The sequence below is a fragment of the Acomys russatus genome, chromosome 25, assembly GCF_903995435.1.
Source record: "Acomys russatus chromosome 25, mAcoRus1.1, whole genome shotgun sequence".
In the NCBI taxonomy this organism is placed as follows: domain Eukaryota; kingdom Metazoa; phylum Chordata; class Mammalia; order Rodentia; family Muridae; genus Acomys; species Acomys russatus.
Window position 1 is genome coordinate 39,018,425 of NC_067161.1, and position 19,608 is coordinate 39,038,032.

Here is a 19,608-nt window from a genome sequence, read left to right on the forward strand (position 1 = left end):
GCTTTCTCAGCCAGGTGTGTGTCAGGGTTGGGCTGGGGGTGGACAGACCTCAGATTATCACCCATAAGCGCCAACCAAGAAGACAGTAGTCCCTGGAAAACCAGCACAGCGTCTGCTCTTTCAGGCGAAATCCTACAAGCCAGAGGTCTACAGAGTCACTGTCCCCCAGCACAGAGCTGCCCTCTAGGACAGGACCTGGACAGAGTCCAGCAGAGTGTAGAAATGGGCAGCCTAGACTACGGAGCACACTTGGCAACATTTTTCTGAAACTGGGTTTTTCTCTTTAGACTAATCTATCTCTTAGAGCCCAAGAAACTGGGCTCAAAACAAACCAAACAGCCGGGCGTGGTGGTTTGCCTTTAACCCCAGCACTCAGGAGGCATAGGTTTTGGACCCTAGAGTCCACTCGGGTAGGGGGTCGTCACGAGAGACCACTTGAGGACCACAGTGTTGATGCAAAAGCACAACGTTTATTGCTGATGTGCGTCAGGGGACCTCAGCACTCACTTGGGAGGGAGGCACCCGGAGTCACTGTTACAGGCTACTTTTAAAGGCTAAAACCGCAAAGGTTAGGAGGGGCTGCATGCCTTATGTTAGGATTGGCTCTGGTGGTCGCTAAGGGTGCTTGTCTAAATGTTATTGGCTATTGCAGGGGTCATTGGTCTTGGGGGCTATTCTTGGCAAGGAGGGGTGTTGGGGAGTTTCCAGAGAATTTCCAGATGGTATTTTTCTGAGAATTGTTTACCTTAGTTGAAATGGTTTATCTCAGTTGGCCACCTTGATCTCAGAAACTGAAACTGGCCTTTTATTTTTTTCTGGGTCACTTTCCCAAGCTTGTCTGGGTCACGTTCCCAGGCTTAGGCTGAGAGAGAGAGAGAGGGAGCCTTACATAGGCAGTCAGATCGCTGTGAGTTTGAGGCCAGCCTGGTCTACAAAGTGACTCCAGGACAGCCAAGGCTACACAGAGAGACCCTGTCTCAAAAAAACAAACAAACAAATAAATAAATAAAAACCAAAACAAACAAATACCCCTCAAGGTCCTGCCAGTGGCTCAGCTTTTCTTTGGGGTATGTGGCCTTCTGGCTTCCCCAACTTCTGGAAGAGAATCTCACCCCATGTAATGTGAATTATTGTGTCTTCATTAGCTGAACCCTGGCAGTCCTGGAGGGCGTGACCAGGAGGCTGAGGACATAACTGCCTCTGGCCGGGCTAGAGATCAAGGTCAGCCATTCAGAACAGGAGGGTGGAGAGAAAGATCAGCATCAAATGGTCTCACACTCTCAGGTTGGGCTGTGGCCAGCTGGCTTCAGGCCCAGCTTGTATAGAAAATCCTTCTAAGCAGTTACCTTACTGTGGTAACCTTGCTGAAATATTAGGATCCTTTTTGAACCTTTAAAGTTAGGCAGAGTCAGGGCTGGAGAGATGGCTCAGCAGTTAAGAGAAGTGACTGCTCTTCCAGTGGTGCTGAGTTCAATTCCCAGCAACCACATGGTAGCTCATAACCATCTGTAATGTGATCTGATGGCCTCTTCCGGCCTCCAGGTGTGCATGCATGAAGAGCACTAGATACATAATAATAAACAAATAAATCTTAAAGTTAGCCAAAATCTTTGGTGGGTATATTATATGTGTCGGGTACTAACTAGCCTCAGGTTATGAAGAATTGAGACAGACTATACTGGGCAATAACACCTAGCTGTAAAAACAAATAAAAACAGAAAAACAAAAACAAAAACAAAAAAGCTTTAGCCTCAGCATCATTGCTCTGCTCCATCTGCAGAAACAATGTGCCTGGGTCTCAAAAACAACCCACCCTGCTCACAGTCAAATCACAGAAGGGTAGCTGTAACTTCCTGGTAGCTACCTACACATAAGTACCAGCCCCGCAGCCCTTCCCCTCTTAATGTGCTCAACACTCATCATTCGGAAGGGGGTGGGGGAGCCCATGCTGTTCAGTAAGGCAGTCTCAGCCTGATGAGGTCAGCATGTCTGCCTCGTTTTCACTTTTCTTACAATTTGGCCAGCTAGACAAACCTCTGAAAATGTAAATTCTCTTTCAGCAAGCGCTCCTGAAGATCAGGCAGGCCAGCAGAGAACTCCGGGCCTTTAAGGGGGAGAGATGATTCAGAAAGAAGCCAGATCTGTGTCTTCTAACCTAATCCATGCCATCTCTACCTTCTTCAAGGCACCTGGCCACCACCACTTAGATAAATGGAGATCTATTCTTTTTTTTTTTTTTTTTTTAAAGCAAGCAACAAAAAGTTTCTTTTTGGCTGAAGTACACCCCAAGTTATTGAGACCAGGACACTCCCCTCCAAGGGGCAGGCAGGGTTAGAAGCATGCTCACCAGTTTTGCATCATAGACTCCTGGGGTTACTATCTAATCTGGGGGTACAGACAGGAGGAGGTGAACTTATCTTTGGACCCCACTATGAACTTTCCCCTTATCTTGAACTGGGGAGCAGCCAGCTGGCTTTATGCTAACTGGGGCCCTGACTCTGGTGGTTTGTGGGGTGAAGAGCACAGAGACGCCAGCCCAGTCTACAGAACAAGTTCTGGGCCAGCCAGTTCCCTCAGAGCCACAGAGAGTTTCCACGTCACAGTGAGACAAGTCAGGTATGAGTTTGGGGTCACATGTGGGAACCATGTCAATGAGACACCAAATCTGCTTGACCTGGAGCTAACATTCCCCCCCACCGACACCCCCAACCTCTGAGAGACACACCAGGACCCTTTCTTTAGTTTCAAAGCAAATGATAGGCGACTTTACCAACATGGACCACAGGAAAGGGACGGCTGTGTGTCTGCCTACACACAGGCACATGTGTGAGTGTATACATGTGTTGAGTGTTTTCATGTGTGACGCATGTTCCAGAGCATGTAGCTATATGCAAACATCTGGGAGTGGGCTACAGCACCCACAATCCCTAAGAAGTGTCAGCGATGCTCCCGTGCACAGGATAGCACAGCACACAGCAGAACTGACAAGCCAGACTTTTCACTTGTTGCTGAGTGAAGGCAGCAAGGAAGAAGTGATGAATTTAAGTGACTGGCTCCCATGCTCCTTCCATGGCAACATGATCCACAAACACTGCTTCTAAGTGGGCAACCATGTGCAGGAGGGTACACAGCCCTGGTCCCAGGATGAAACCCTAACTCTAGACTGGCACAGCTGGAAGGAGATTTCTGGGTAAATAGCTTCTTCAAGAACAGGCTGTGTATGCTCTGCGTACCCTGTGAGCACAGACTGCATCCATCTGCTGCTGCCCTTGATCTTTTACCAGGTACCCAGTGCATAAGTGCACCCTGCCTGCCGCCCCATCCAGGGCCCTTCCCAGAGAGCACTGGCTATATTCATTCTTGGGAGGGATGCTCGAGTGACCAGAGCCCCTGAGTTGGAATGCTGGGATCACTAAAATGTAAGAGTCTAAAGCATTCTTCTTGTACTTGGGGACACATTCTACTTGGCTCATGTAGATGCTCCATTTAGAACAGGACGTGGAAAAGGCTGGTGCCAGGGACTGAGTGCCTATTTACAGCAGCCACGCCTTCTTAGGCTTCCTGTGGGGGTGCTGGCTTCCTCTGCAGAGGAGGGCCTCTAGCACAAGAATTGAGATGTGAAAACAGACCACAGTTGTCCCTCCCTCCCTCCGTCCCTCCCTCTCTTCCTCCCTCCCTCCCTTTCTTCTTTCTTTTTTTCTTTCAGTTTTTTGAGACCTGGTTTCTCTGTGTTGCCCTGGCTGTCCCAGAACTTGTTGTGTAGACCGGGCTGGCCTCGAGCTCACAGAGATCCACCCTCCTCTGCCTCCGGAGTGTTGGGATTAAAGGTGTGTGCCACCGTGCCCAGCCTTTTTGGACTCTTATGAAACTGAAATCTTTCTGTGGCCCAGCAGGGGCCTGTCTTGCTTCTTGCTCTTGCTCTGGTGACAGTAAGGAAGTAGAGACCATCTATAAGGGCAAAGGGCAGAAAAGAACACAAGTGAATAGTGGCAATCCTGGTGATGTCCCCGGGGTGGCAAATGTCCCCCACATGGGAGAGATTATGGGGAAGTTCCCATGCATAGCAGTGGCCAATGGGTTTCAGAGATAGAGGCAGCTGGGACCCAGGGGCCTAGTATACCTTCTTTGTAAATCATTGTGTGTGTGTGTGTGTGTGTGTGTGTGTGTGTGCAGGCACATGTGGAGGCTAGAGGACAACTCGGGCTGTTGTTCCTCAGATGTTGTCTGCTTTGTTTATTGAGGTCTCTCACTGTAACTGCTGCTTACCAAATAGGCTAAGCTGGCTGGCCATCAGCCTGTCTCCCTCTCTCCAGTGCTGCAATTACTAGCACACAGATCACCATGTCTAGGTTTTTGGGGTTTTCTTTTCTTTTTCTTTTTCTTTTTTTCAAGACAGGGTTTCTCAATGCAGCCCTGGCTGTCCTGGACTCACTTTGTAGACCAAGTTGACCTCGAACTCACAGAGATCTGCCTGCCTCTGCCTCTCGAGTGCTGGGATTAAAGGCATGTGCCACCACACCCGGCTCATGCCTAGCTTTTGATGTGGGTTCTGGAGGATTCAACTCAGGTCCCTTTGCTTGTTCAGTAGGTACCTTTCTGACTTCATCTCCTCGGCCTGTCAATCATCTACTGACTGAGTTCATCAGTCAGGAACACCGCTGTGTGAGGGCATTTTGCAGTACACTGCATGCTGTCATTTTCGGAGTGAGAGAAGTCAAGGGTGGCAGAGACACTTAAAAAGAAAAATCTCTCAGCCAGTCTCCCTCTGTCACTCTATGCCAACAGAGCCCTTGCCCTAGGCCCCACCCCTTTTCCTGACCCCAGGGAGGTTTCCCCACAGATTCCCACAGTGGAGCAAAGCTCTGAAGAGCTGGAGAGATGGCTCAGCGGTTGAGAGTATTTGTTCTTGCAGAGGACTTAGGTTGATTCATAGCATCCATATTGTGACTCACAACTGCCTCTTCCGACCTCTATGGGCACTAGGACACACACATGGTACACAGATATACATGCAAGCAAAACATTTATACACATAAGATAAGCAAATCTTTTTTTTTTTTTTCCCCGAGATAGGGTTTTTCTGTGTAGCCTTGGCTGTCCTGGACTCACTTTGTTGACCAGGCTGGCCTCGAACTTACAGCGATCCACCTAAAATAAGCAAATCTTTATAAAGTATTTTATTGTTATTATTTTAAAGAAGAAGGAGGCTGTGATATACTAGGGCAGGTGCCAGGGGTGCCCGCTTTGGGAACTCAAGCCCCGCTCGTATTTTCAGGTGAAACAGTTAGCATAGTCCAGATCTTAGCCCCAGTACAGAGTTAAGTCCTGGGCCCGGCAGGGATTTCTGAGGCTGCAATCAGATCATAGACACTGAGAAAGCTGCTAAAGTGGGGGTGTGGGTGGCCAGAAACCTGTCCCATGAAGGTGACGGGAAGGGCAGAAGGACCCAAAATCAACAAGCAGCTGGGGGCACAGAGGCTTTGTCACACTGTGCACTATTGGCCCATTACGAAGGTGCAGCCCTGAGGACCGCTGCTCTTCCTGTAGTGGAGTCGGTGTATCTAACAGCTGTTGCGGTTCAGAAACATGAAGAAGGGGCTGGCGCTGTTGCTCTTGCTGAGGTCCTAAGTTCAATAGTCAGCTTCCGCATGGCAGCTGACCACGACCTGTAACTCCAGTTTCAGGGGCTCCAATACCCTCCTCTGACCTCTAAGGCTCATGCCTGCATGTGGTGCACATACAGACACCTGGGCACAGATATTGACAGAAAGGGTGGGGGATGGAGGGAGACAGTGAGTGGGTGCAGGACAATTACATACACTCCCGACCAGCCACTGTGTCTTGTCCTACCAAACAGCAATGCCGAGAAACTAGCCCGTTCCCCTCTACCTGGGCACTCAGTGGTCCAGGACATCACTGAACAAAAATGATGCCCAGGACTTGGCAAGTGAGCACACAGCAAAGAGTGATTAAAAAAAAAAAAAATCATTCCTGAACTCAGAGAAACCGATGGGAAGAAGGAGGTCACTTAAAGGTGACATATTCTAGCTGGGTGGTGGTGGCGCACACCTTTGATCCCGGTACTCTGGAGGCAGAGGCAGGCAGATCTCTGTGAGTTGCAGGCCAGTCTGGTCTACAAATCGAGTCCAGGGCAGCTAAGGCTAACTCAGAGAAACCCTATCTCAAAAAAACCAACACCTCCTCCCATCCCAAAAAAGGTGGCACATTCTGTTGGGACCACATCCCTTGCTTGGTCCTGACTAGATGACAGGATTGCAGCAGGGCAGAGGTTTCCTAGTAGATGGGACTTCTGCACCTGAGCTGAGAGGGAGGGAGGGAGGGAGCCAGTGAACACGTGACAGCAGCAGAGATGGCAGCCCCCGGGAGCGGTGTTCTGCAGGGTCTGCTGCTCCCTAAGCTCTGGGCTCACTGCATCTGAAGGTGGGCATTTCCCAGGGTTAGGTGCCATCATGTGAGCAAGATCGGGCTCCAGGAAGGGAGGCCGCAAGGTCAGACCAGGCGGCTCCGGCTCCGATTACAATTTGGATGGCATGGTTCCTGGGCAGACTTCTGACCTCCCAGCCTGGCCAGCAGGCAGAGCTCCTCCCCCTCTTTGAAGGAGATTGTGGAGTCCCTGAGCCTAAATCCTTAAAACCAGCCATTTCCAGGAACTGAAACTGAAAGTTGTTCAGACAGCAGGCCCCGCCCCTTGGGGGGAGGGGGCAGGCAGGGTTCATGTTTAGAAGTTGAGGAGTTGCAACAAGGGCGAGAGTGGAGCAGAGTCTGAGAGGAAACCCAGGAGCTCAGACTGCCTGTCAGCTGCTCCCCTCCCCTCTACTCGCTCTTCCCGAAGGACCCCCCTGGCCTCCACGTCTCAATCCTCTCCCTCCTGAACGTCCTGGGCTTGGACTGCAGCTTTGTAAGGCTTCTGAGCAGGTAGGTGAGGGGTTCCTAAGTGCAGCTTGACCTATAACCCTGCTCAGGACAGGAAGAGTCTGGGATCAGGTGCTCCTCTCAGGCACCCCCTGACTGTTTTCAGGACCATGGAGTGTCTGGTGTGTTGGTTGGCCCGAGTCCTTCCGACTCACCAGCAGAGAGGCGGTGCGCCCCTTTCTTGGTTGGGGATCCCTGGCTTTGTGGGTCTTCAGATGGGGCTGGTTTAGAGAAAGCAGGTGGAATTTTCTGCATATTTTCTCAGCTACTCTTTCGATGTTCTATTTGGAGCTGGTGTCCCAGATCAGAACTTCCACTGGCCATATTGGCATGGCCTGGGATTATGTAAAGAGGCGAGGACTCCTGGCTTGGAAGGCTGGGCTCTTAGGTGAATGTTTTTGTCTAATTCAGTTGAGTTTTTGTTTTGTTTTGTTTTTAATCTGCATTGGAGAAGCTGGCTCTTCACCAGGGTGCCAGCATTCATCTTTAACCTTTCGGAGAAGAATACAACAAAACACAACTACAACTTCACAGCACACAGTAACACAGAGCAGACCTAAGGGTGGCCACGTAATGTGTGTAGATGACCTTTTCATGCATGTGTGAGACTGTGTTGCATGCGTGGATGTGTGCATGTGTGAGTGGGCATGTGCACACGTGTCTGCTTGCCAGTGCCTGTGTGTATGTGGGTGTGTGACTCGCAGAGGCTGATGTCAAGATGTCCTCCACAGTCACTCTCACCTTTATTTGTTTGCATGAGAATCTCTCAATGAACCTTGTGGCAAAACTGGCTGGCTAGCAAGTCCCTCCCCTCCCGCCTCAGGATCCTTCTATCTCCTCCCCAATCCCCCACCCCCTTCGTGGGTATTTTAGGCACGAGCTTTTAGACTGGCTTTTAGGTGGATGCAAGAGATTCAAACACATCTCCCTGCTCTCTCAAGGCAAGCACTGCCCACTGAGCCATCTCTCTCATTTCCCTCCTCTGGGAGTATTTAAAGAGATCTGGATCCATATGGGGGTGGGGGTGGGCGGGGGGCTTGTCATCACCATTAGACCTATCAGAAGAATGGCCAGGGACTGCTTTGTGTAATTCAAGGTTTCTCCCTTTTATTTTTGTTTTTGTGGGTTTTTTTTTCCCCCAACAGTCCACGAAAGCTGCTGCTTTTGCCACTGCCGCCTCCTCTTCCTCCTCCTCTTCCATCATTTTTCGAGACTGGATTTTTCTACATAGCCTTTCTCTCAGTAGCCTTAGCTGTATGGGGCTCACTTTGTAGGCCAGGCTGGCCTCGAACTCACAGTGATCCACCCGCCTCTGCCTCTGAGTGCTGGGATTAAAGGCGCGCGCAACCAAAGGCTTCTTATTTATGTGTTTTACATCTCTAGAAAGAGAATCCCAGGATTTTTCCTCCTATGTGTTTTGTTGAACATTTATTATACTCCAGAGGGCTTTTCTATGACCCAGCTAGTCCCCCAATAATGGAGACAGAGAGCTATTGGTTTATTTAAACAAGCCTTATGCACAATAACTGGGCAGGTATGATTTAAATCAATTTTCTAAGCTAGTCTGGCTCTCCCAGCTGCACTTGCCAAGTTATTTGCCAATATGTCGTCCTGTCTGGGCTGGGTCTGCTCCATCAGGCCATGTCTTCTCTCTCCATCATCTTTCCTTCTTCTCTTCTCTTCACCTGCTTCCTCCCCGTGGCCTCGTGGTCCCTAGCTGAGACCACCCAGCCTAGGAACTGCAGCTCCTCCTCCCTCTCTTCTGCTCTCTATTGGCTGTCAGCAACTTTGCTAACCCAATCAGAGATAATTGGGGAGCAAAGTTTACACAGCATCACTTGGGGTATGTGAGAATGTGCTCATCTGGCCTGCACCCAGATCTTGGGGGCCCTAATTTAGCACTGGAATGCACAGCAGTGCCAGACCAACCCCCAACACCACCATCCTGCGTGGTCTTTTTTTTTTTTTTTTCTTTCTTCTTCATGGTCCATGATGCCAGATGACGTGGTCAGCACGATGAAGCCAAACTAATGGGATGGGAGCAGATCATTCTGCCATTTTTCTTGGTCTTTGAGTTGAACATCAAATCTAGGGCTGATCACTCCACACTTGTTCAACTTGCCTGTGAGGCTCACAATGATTTTCCAAGCTCTGTGATCATCAGTGATTAAAAAAAAATTGTTTATTTTTAATATGTTCACTTTACATCCTGATTGTAGCCACCCCCATCTTCTCCCGATCCTACCCTCCCTCCTTCTCCCCCCTCCTTCCTCCCATAGTCTGCAGAAAGGAGAAGCCCTTCTCCCTTACCATCTGACCCCAGCCTATCACGTCTCATCTGGACCGCCTGCATCCTCTTTCTCTATGGCTGGCATGGCCGCCCCACCAGGGGGAAGTGATTATAGAGCCCATATCAGAGGCAGCCCCCTGCTGCCCATATTGTGGGGGTCTGTGTTGCCTATCTACTACATCTGAGCGGGAGCTCTAGGTGCTTTCCATGTGTGGTCCTTGGTTGGTGCATCAGTTTCTGCAGGTCCCCCTGGACCCAGATTTGTTTCCATCAGTGACTCAAATGCACTGATGTAACCGTTCTCCATCATCGCAGTTAGGAGCCAAAAGATGACTTTGCAGCATGGCCTGATGAAGACCTGGTGCTTGCCTCTCTTATCAGCGTTGTTGATGCGCTCTGCATCTGCCAAGACATTCACGTGCACCACGGTGATGGCTCAGAAAGATGGCACAACGGGCTCCTGATTTATTTCTAACCATATATGTCCCCACCCGTAACCAGGGGTTGTACTATCATTTTCCTAATAGGTTCTGAGGAAGATTGGCCATCATAAGGCTTGTATGAGACCCACAGACACAGACCTCCATATTCCATAAAGCTGAAGGGGGAAGGGAGAACTGGAGGAACAGCAGCTCAGAGATCTGAGTTGAAATTCCGGGGCATTCAGCCAGACAGCAGAGAGGTGTGGAGAGAGCATCCCATGGATTCACTCATGACGTTGCCATACAAGGCCTGGAAGGTGGGTAGCATGGTTTTGTCAGCGCATGATCAGACAACTTGAGACTTCAGAAACTTGTTGTCTTTAAACACAGGTTTGATTCCCTCCATGTGGAGGTCAGGTCCAGGCCCAGCAACTGTGTAAGTAGCAGCAAGGCAGTGTTTTGGGAGCAGAGCTGGAGTCTGTTCCCAGGATGGGAACCAAGGGAGGAAGCATCCCAGGGGAGGGTCGAGGGGAGAGGCCACCTGAGGAGAGGAGAAAGGAGAGAAGCCATGGGGTGGGGGGTGGGGGGGCACACCTCTGGAGAGAATTGGGCGGATCAACTACAGGAAACTTAGCAACCTCAGAAGTTGGACCTTGGAAATGGTCCCACAGGTGGAACAGTGGGCCTATGGGCAGACACAGGACAGGGCAAGTGTCCGGTTGCTTCATGGGATCCCAAGGGGTGGGCCTGGCTGGGAGCTCTTCAATGAACTGCTGTACACTGTGTGAATCAAAGAGATGGTCTTGAGTTTTGAAGTTTCTGTGTATTTGTCTTGTTTATTTCTGTTTCTGTTTTGTTTTGGGTTTTTGTTTTTTTTGAGACAGGTTTTTTTTCTGTTCAGCCTTGGCTGTTCTGGACTCGCTTTGTAGACCAGGCTGGCCTCGAACTCACAGCGATCTGCCTGCCTCTACCTCTCTAGTGCTGGGATTAAAGGCGTGTGCCATCACGCCCAGCTTGTTTGTTTATTTTTGAGGCAGGGTTTCTCTGTGTAACCTTAGCTGTCCTGGAAAGCTGTAGACCAGGCTGGCCTCGAACTCAGAGATGTGTCTACCTCTGCTGGAATGAAGGGCATTCACTACCATATCTGGCTGCATTTTGAAGCTTTTAAATGTTGGTGGCACTGGGCAGTGGTGGCACATGCCTTCAATCCCAGCACTTGGGAAGCAGAGGCAGGCGGATCTCTGTGAGTTCGAGGCCAGCCTGGTCTACAAAGTGAGTCCAGGACAGTCAAGTTCTGGGAATGCAAGCCTTTGACACCATGCCTAATTTTCTGTGGAGCTAGGAACGTCATGCATGCTATGCGTGCACTCTTATTAACTGAGTTACACCCCCAGCTCTTGAGTTTAATTTTTTTTAGAACATTGGTGGTGATGCACAAAGGAGAGCTTTGATTGATTTCCAAGCGACCCCTGCCCCCTGCTTTTTTTGCCCCCCCTCCTTTAAGGAAGTATGATGTCGTTTATTCTGGAGCCATTTTGAGTTACCATGGCCCAGGAATGGAGATTTAGGTTACCACACATTCATGGTAACCTGACATGGAAGCCTCCTCAAGTTTTTATAGTTTTACAGAGCAACAGCAGCAGCAGCAGCAACAACAACAAAAGCCATAAATCAAGGTAAACTTAAAATACAGTAGTGGATAAGTCAGAGAGGTGGGATAGAGGAACTCTCCTGTGGCCCGAGGTGCCATCTGATCATTTTAGTAGACTTTTTCCCTTTCTAAGGGAACTTAGAGAGAGTTTGTTCTGGAGCCATTTTGATCGTGGCCCTGGAAGACAGATTTAGTTTCCCGAAATTTCATGTTCCAATAATCCCAGTTCATGGTGGCATTGTGAGGCAGGCCTGCCACCTAGGAATAGCGCGAGTGTCCTGATCTTCCTCACATCCCACCAGGTCACCTAACCCAATTCTCTTTACAACCCTGGCTCATAAGTGCTTGATGTTGGGGTAAGGATTCAGCCAGCCCCGGTTTGCAGAGCAGTTTGAATCTTTGTATTAGTACCAGTGTCAACACGTACGGACAATGTCAACACAAATCTTAGTGCTTATGAATAAGAATCAGTAGTCAGGGCTTGGAGAGAGGCCACAGTAGTTATGCAGACTAGCTGCTCCTGCAAAAGACCTGGGTTCTATTCCCAGCACTCACCCTGTGGCTCAAAACTGTCTGTAACGCCTGTCTGACGGGATCTGATCCCCTCTTCCAATTTCCAAGGGAACAGGGTACACGTGCAGGCAAAAAAACACATACAAATAAATTTAAAGAACAAACACACAAACAACCTGAATCATTAGGTCATTTGGGAGGTTTGACCTGACCTCTGTGCTGCAGTTGACAGGTCACAGTTTTTTCCCATGCACACAGTTACTGGTGATAGCATCCCAATTTTCACAGTGTGATTAGAAACAGTTAATTTATCCTGCTTGGATAGACGACTCAGTCAACAGGGTATATAGTACCTGAGTTCAATTCTCAGAACCCACATTTTAAAAACTGAGTGTAGTGGTGTACATCTTTAATCCCAGCACTCTGGAGGCAGAGGCAGGTGGATCTCTGTGAGTTTAAGACCAGCCTGATCTATATAGTGAGTTCCAGAACAGCCAGAGCTACATAGTGATACCCTGCCTAGAAAACCAAACCAAACCAAACGAAAAAGGTGGATGTGGCAAAATGGGTTTGTAATCCCAGGGCTGGACAGGTGGAAACAGTCGGATTGCTGGGCTCCCTGGCCAACCAATGTAACCTCATCAATGAACCACAGGTTCCAGCGAGAGATCCTGCCCTAAAAACAAGGGCTGGAGAGAAGGCTCATCTGTTGAGCATTGGCTGGTCTTCCAGAGCCAACACCTTTTCTGGTCTCCAAAAGTGTCAGACACACACGGGGTACACAAATATACACTTTGGCAAAGTACTCATGCACATAAGAAATAAAATAAATGAAAAAACAAATAGGGTGAGTGGCTCCTGAGGATTAACACCCAAGGTAGACACTCATCCCACGCATACCCACCTACATACACACCACACACAGCACTCACATGCACAGGTACGCACATGCATACGTGTGCACCTGCAGACACAAGATATATAAAATAAAAATTTTTTTTGAGACAGGCTTTCACTCTGTAGTCCTGGAATTCGGTGTGTAGGCCAAGCTGGCCTTGAACTCACAGAGACCTGCCTGCTTCTGCCTCCCAAGGGCTGGGACTAAAGGTATACACCACCACACCCAGCTGAATACTTGACCCATAAGGAGAACCATAGTGGGCTGGGTGTGGAGAGCTGGTGTTGGCAGTGGTCAGACCTGCCCATCCTTTTCCCCACTGAAGGACCCAGCTGCTGTTCTGCAGCTCAGGTCCCAGTCACTGTAAGGCATGTACCGTGAGAGGCTGTACAGCTGCAGAGCAACTCTGTCCCCGGAGGACCGGCCATGCCCTGTTCAAGTGTGAGGTGCCTTTGCTGTCTCTGGTGGCAAATCTGAAAGCCATGGCTGGAGTGTGTGAGTCCTGTGGCGTCCTGTGTCATTCATCGTAAGTCTGACTCTCTGGCTCTTCTCTTCCACAGACTTTTACATTTCTCATAAGCATGGCAAAATCCCTCATCAGTCCGTCCTCTAAATCCATCGCTGATGGCGAATCATTCTATAGTAGCCAGGTCAGCTTCTCCCAAGAAATCACTGAGAAAATTGCCAGGGCTGTGATGGAGGGGAAGTTACCGAAAGCGGTACTTATAGTCAAAGATGAAATGCAGAGGATGTCTACATACCCAGTGAAAATCGCTGTGACTGGGGACTCTGGCAATGGCATGTCATCCTTCATCAATGCTCTTAGAAACATTGGACATGAGGAGGAGGACTCAGCTCCCACTGGGGTGGTGAGGACCACCGAGAAACCGGCCTGTTACTACTCCAATTTCCCCAACGTGGAGCTGTGGGACCTGCCTGGCACAGGGACCACAGCCCAGAGCATGGAGGACTACATAGATGAGATGCAGTTCGACACATACGACCTGGTCATCATCATCGCTTCTGAGCAGTTTAGCTCGAACCATGTGAAGCTGGCCAAAGCTATGCAGAGCATGAGGAAGAGGTTCTATGTCGTGTGGACCAAGCTGGACAGGGACCTCAGCACAAGTGCCCTCGCTGAACCCCAGCTACTGCAGAGTATCCAAAGGAATATCCAGGAGAACCTCCAGAAGGAGGAGGTGAGGGAGCCCCCCACGTTCCTGGTATCCAACTTTACCCCCTTTTTCCACGACTTCCCAAAGCTTAGAAACACACTGCAAAGAGACATCTCCAACATCAGGTACAGAGATCCCTTAGAGACCCTTTCTCAAATCTGTGACATGAGCATCAGTGATAAGGCCATCTCTCTGAAGGGTCAGATACTCCCAAAACATCTGGATACTGTTGACCTCGAGGAGAGTCTTGAAACCTACCAGAAGCTCTTTGGTGTGGACGACCTGGTACGTCAGCAGGTAGTCCAGAGTACAGGGACACTGGCATTGTCCAGGACCATGCAGTGCCAGGACGTGGTCAAAATGAGCAGGATGCTGGGACTGATGACGTCTCTTCCTGTGACCATGGTCCTCACATTTCTTGCACACCGGTGGTGGTGGGGATTGTGGAATTTTGCCATCCGTTTCTTCAGACACCAGAGATGCAAGCTCATCATTGGGGTAGTTGCTAAGAACACCAAGACCAGCCTGAGGAGAGCTCTAAAGGACTATACCCTCCCTCCTGAAATCCACACACCCTCAAGTGCGATTCAGGCTGCCTCAGGGGCTTCTTTTTGCTTAGTGCCCTAGCTGTCTACTCGAAATCAAGAACTGTAGTAATGCTTTGTAATGATGCTTAGTATTTTTAGAGGAGTTAAGTAAATCGCTCACCTTCCTGTGCTCAACTCTAATACCCTGTTCCTCCAAAGAGCAAGTATCTGACAAGATAATCAGCCACGTTTTCCTAGTTCAGTACATAGATTTTCTTTTCATTGTGATGCATGTTTAAGTCAAATGGTTTCCCTCCTAAGCCATTAAAGTTTCCTTCTTTAAAACTGTTTTTTGTTTGTTTGTTTAGTTGTTGTTGTTGTTTTAGTTTTTTGAGACAGAGTTTCTTTGTGTTGTTTTGGCTGTCCTGGATTCACTTTGTAGACCAGGCTGGCTTCAAACTCATAGCGATCCACCTGCTTCTGCCTCCCGAGTGCTGGGATTACAGGTGTAAACCACCACACCTGGCTCGTTAATACTGTTTTATTCGTATCTTTATCTTCTTCTAGATACCCCTGGTGGTGAGTCAGCTGGCCCAGATGGCACTTGTAAATTCAGAGGGAGGAGAGGGTGGTGGCAAGTGACCCTTCAAATCTGCTGCTTGTTGGGGCTGTGTGCATACACCTGCGAGTGCGTGCCTGCGTGCATGCGTGCGTGCATGCCTGCGTGTTTGCATGTACTCCACAGCAGGTGGAGTCGGTTTTCGCCTCCCACCATTGTAGGTTCTGAGGACTGAGCGCAAGTCATCAGGCTTGGCAGTGAGCCCCTTTACCTACTGAGCCATCTCGATGGCCTGCTAAAGAGGTCTTTGAGGGATGCCATCTATGCTCAAGGAGATCACTAAGGGTGTTGAGCCCTGTGGCGACACAGGGTAAGAGTGGCTTCCTCAAGGCCTAGACATCAAGGTCTTAGTATATTTTCTGGTGCTCCAACAAAACAACTGGGATTAGGTGATATAAAAGGAAATATGGTTTATTAACTCCTAGTCCTGGAGCCTGGGGGTTCCCCACGGGTGACCCATCAAGTTAGCCTCTGGTGATGCCATCCAATAGGATGAACTCACGTGGAAAAGACCAGAAGCATAAAAGATGCAGGGGCCAGGCTCCTCTTTTTTATTTTTTTATTTTTTAAAAAATTTTTTACAAAGACCCGTTCCTATGAGATGCCACTGAGCCCAAGAGAACCTAATTAGACCCTTACTATGACCTAATTTTCTCCCACTATGATCCTAATTATCTCGTGTGTGTGTGTGTGTGTGTGTGTGTGTGTGTGTGTGTGTGTGTTGCATGTGGGTTGCATGTAGGTGGAGGTTGTAACAGGCCCCTAGACCTTAGCACAACTGATTAGAAAATGGAGGTACCATTTAGGTCATAACACTCAGCATGTAGACTGCACCACCTGCCAAAACTGAAACAAAGACCTAACCCATCAAAGTCCACAATTCTGGCAAAGTCTCTAAATGTACAATCCTTGCTTTTTGGCTTCCGTAGTTCCACTTCTGGCTAACTGTTCTTGTTAACTGAAGTATGTCTACCCAGGACACAGTTTTTGTGCTGAAAACTCCACCCTGAATCCACACTGGACTCTAGGACCCCCGGTGTCATCACCACCCGGCTAATTGGCTGTGGAGGACATAGTGGGCGGAAATAGGTTTCGACTCCATGTGCCCACAGCTGGGCGGTTCCTGATCCGTTCATCAGGTAGAAGCATTCAGAAGTCCTTTTTTCTTCTTGCTGCTGCAACGGTGCTGAGACAGAGTCTTGTGTGTCCTAGGATATAGCTGAGAATGGCTTTGCATTTCTGATCCTCCTGCCTCTATTTCTCAAATGTAAGATTACAAGAGCATGCCACCGTGCCCAGTGTTGTGCAGTACCAATGATGCAACCCTGGGCGCTGTGCATGGCAGGGCAGGCACCATGCCAACTGGGCCACACCTTCAACTTCCCAGAGGCTCATTACAGGACATATTGCTTATCTGCAAAGGAGAGGGTGCTTGGGGTAATGACATTCTCTTTTGTTTGTCATTTGAGACAGGGTCTAGACCTGAGTGTCCTGGAACTCACTATATAAACCAGACTGTCTATGAGCTACACAAGACTCACCTGCATGTCTCCCAAGTGCCAGGAGTAAACCTGTGTCCCACCCCAACTTGCCAGGAATTGCACCTTTTTTTTTTTTTTTTTCTAGATAGGGTTTCTCTGTGTAACAGCCCTGCCTGTCCTGGAACTATCCTTATAGACCAGGCTGTCCTTGAACTCAAAGAGTTCCTTCTGCCTCTCTTCCCCCTAGTGCTGAAATTAAAGGTGTATGCCACCATGTTGGGCAGGAATTACATTCATTTTTGTTGTTGTTGTTTGAGACAGGGTCTCTCTGTGTTAGCCTTGGCTGTCCTGGACTCCCTTTGTAGACCAGGCTGGCCTCCACCTCACAGCGATCCACCTGCCTCAGCTACCTGAGTGCTGGGATTAAAGGCATGCACCACCATGCCTGGCGCAGGAATTACATTCTTAATGCCTCTTCCTGAGGACCTGTGTGGTGGTCTTGGAGGAGGTTCCATTCTGAGGTGAGGGGAGGATAGGAAACCCCTCAGGCCCTCATCCCAGATCCTCATCTGCAACCTGTCCCCTAGGATGGCTCACATTCTCCTGTTGCGGATGGATGCCCGGAGCTGATTCATGACTCAGGGAAACACACTCAGAGAGCACGCTCGTTTCCCTGTCACCCATGCCATGAGCTTCTGCTGTGTCTAATTCTGAAAGTGATGCTCCCAAGAGTGAGATCTACTGTCTTAGATAGTAACTTAAACTCCCTGCCCCCCCTGTACCCCACGTGTGTGTGTGTGTGTGTGTGTGTGTGTGTGTGTGTGTGTGTGTGCAGGTCCCAGAACACCATGCTGGACCCCCCTAGAGCTAAAGTTACACACAGTTGTGAGCTGCCTCATGTGGGTGCTGGGAACTGAACTCTCCTCTTCTGGAGGAGCAGCAAATGGTATCGATCATTCATTCCATCACTCTGCTATAATTCTTTTTTTCTGCCCCTTCTCCTGGCTACCAATGCCCTATGTAGGCTTTTAAGAGAACAGTTATTTTATTTATGCAGACGTGCCTATGACACCATGTGTGTATGGGTGACTTTGGAGGCCATCTGCAGTTACAGGCAGTTACAGGCTGCTGAGAACTGACCTCCTGGTCCTTCTGCCTCTACATCCTCTTGTGTCAACTTTTGATTTTCTCCAATTTTCCTGAAGAGCGTGGAGACGGTGTCTTTGGGGTCCACAAGTCACAAACTATGTGGTTTGATCCAGGGAGAACACTGGGAAATCTGAGTCCAATGTGTCCTAGGACAAGGCAGGGGACAACGTTTACCTGTCCTTTGGTCTTAGACCTCACTGAGTGTGTTTATGCACACAGAGCACCAGGGCGGTGCATGAAGATGCGCCCTCTGCTTCCGAACAGGCACAACCCAGCCTCCAGGTCTAACCTGTCTTGCTGTCTGTGAAGAGCTGCATCCTCTAGGGCTGAGGCAGACTTTCTCAGGAGGATCCTTGTCCATCCCTCGCTGCTGCCTAAAACTGAAGCACATGAGCAGCCTGGCCTGGTTTAGGCCTTTTCTAACTTTGTCTCTCAGCTGTTTGGAGCTGCAGGCACACAGGGCTTCCTAACTCCTTATTGGCATCTGCAGTTTCTCCTCAAAGGAGCTGAAAGTAAACTGCTAAGTCACCTCATCACCTTTCTATTTTGCTTTATTTGTGCCACCCTACTACCTGGCTCTACACACCACTCTTCCTGGCTACCAATGCCCTACACAGATTTTTTTTAAAGAGAAGAATTGTTTTATTTATGCATATATGCCTATGACACCATGTGTGTATGGGTGCCTTCGCGGGGGGGGGGTGGCATCTGCAGTTACAGGCAGCTGTGAGATGCCTGACATGGTTGCTGAGAACTGAACTCAGGTTCTCTGGATTAGCAATAGCGCTCTCTCTCTCTCTCTCTCTCTCTCTCTCTCTCTCTCTCTCTCTCTCTCTCTCTCTCGGTACATGTGTACATAGGGTCTCTTGTTTCCCAGGCTGGCCTCCATGTAGACGTAGATGGCCTTGAAGTCCTGGTCCTTCTGCCTCTACCGCCTCCTGTGTGCTGAGACGAGAGACATGCAGTGCCCTCCTGAGTGGATTTTGTCATTGCTGTTTTGTTTGAGACATGGTCTCTGTATGTAGCTCTTGCTATGTAGTCCAGGCTGTCCCGAAACTCACGGAGACATATCTGCCTCTGTCTTCAGAGTCCTGGGAGTAAAGGCATAACCCAGGATTATGTGGTGCTGCAGATAGAACCTGTGGCCTGTGCATGCTAAGCTACATTCTTTGTCACCTAAGGCATGGCCCAGCTCTAATTATTAACACACAGTAGCTGCTTAAATGAGATTCCCTGTGAAGTACCCTCCCCCCAAGTACAAGGTCATGCCCATCCACTGCTCCCAGATTCGGATGAAGAGGTGAGCTCTGTGGAGGGGTTAAGGAGCTCTGCTGGGTCTCACAGGCAGCAGGAATCCCTGCAGGGTCTCCAGCTTCTTCTTTTACTATTTTCTGGTGATTCAGTTGACCTACTTTTGGTCCAGGACATGTGCATAAAGGTGAGCTACCCGGTAGGTGTGAGGTGGGAGTTGCTGACCCACATAAGCATGAAGCTCACAGACTCTAAAGAGCTGGGCTGGGTGTATAATTCTGGGAAGGAGAACCAGGTGCCTAGGGAGCTGTTAATAGCGTCCTGGGATAGGGCAGCTGTCTCCTGGAGGCCACCCAGGCTGAAGGCTAGAGGGGAGGATGGAGTTGTGTGGCTGTGGAAATCCCTTTTCCATTTCATGTGGTCCACGGGATACCCTTGCAGGCTCAATAGTTACATATTTCTCTATTCCCAAAGTCATCAGTATCCCAGGGCATTTCTTTTCCTGAAGAAAGATATTGCCTACTACAGTGGCAATTGATCGTGTGATCAGGGCAAGGCGAGCCAAGTACCGTGTGTCTCCTGAACTGTGAGGGATTTGAAGTGAGAAGATACAGCGCAGGAGACAGCAGAGTCTGGAGGTAGGGTGGATTAGAGGGGCTCCCTAGTGGAGGGAATCATGCACCCAAGCTGAGTGGGAGG

General features: G+C 49.4%; 1 protein-coding gene across 1 annotated transcript; it reads left to right on the forward strand.

The window, feature by feature from the left end:
* The first annotated feature begins 9,722 nt into the window (after nucleotides 1-9,722).
* Nucleotides 9,723-14,753, forward strand: LOC127208273 (immunity-related GTPase family M protein-like). The gene is made up of 2 exons (XM_051167666.1): nucleotides 9,723-9,962; nucleotides 13,268-14,753. The coding sequence occupies exons 1-2, from the start codon at nucleotides 9,924-9,926 to the stop codon at nucleotides 14,507-14,509; spliced, it is 1,281 nt and encodes a 426-aa protein (XP_051023623.1). The 5' UTR covers nucleotides 9,723-9,923; the 3' UTR covers nucleotides 14,510-14,753.
* Nucleotides 14,754-19,608: the final 4,855 nt, after the last annotated feature.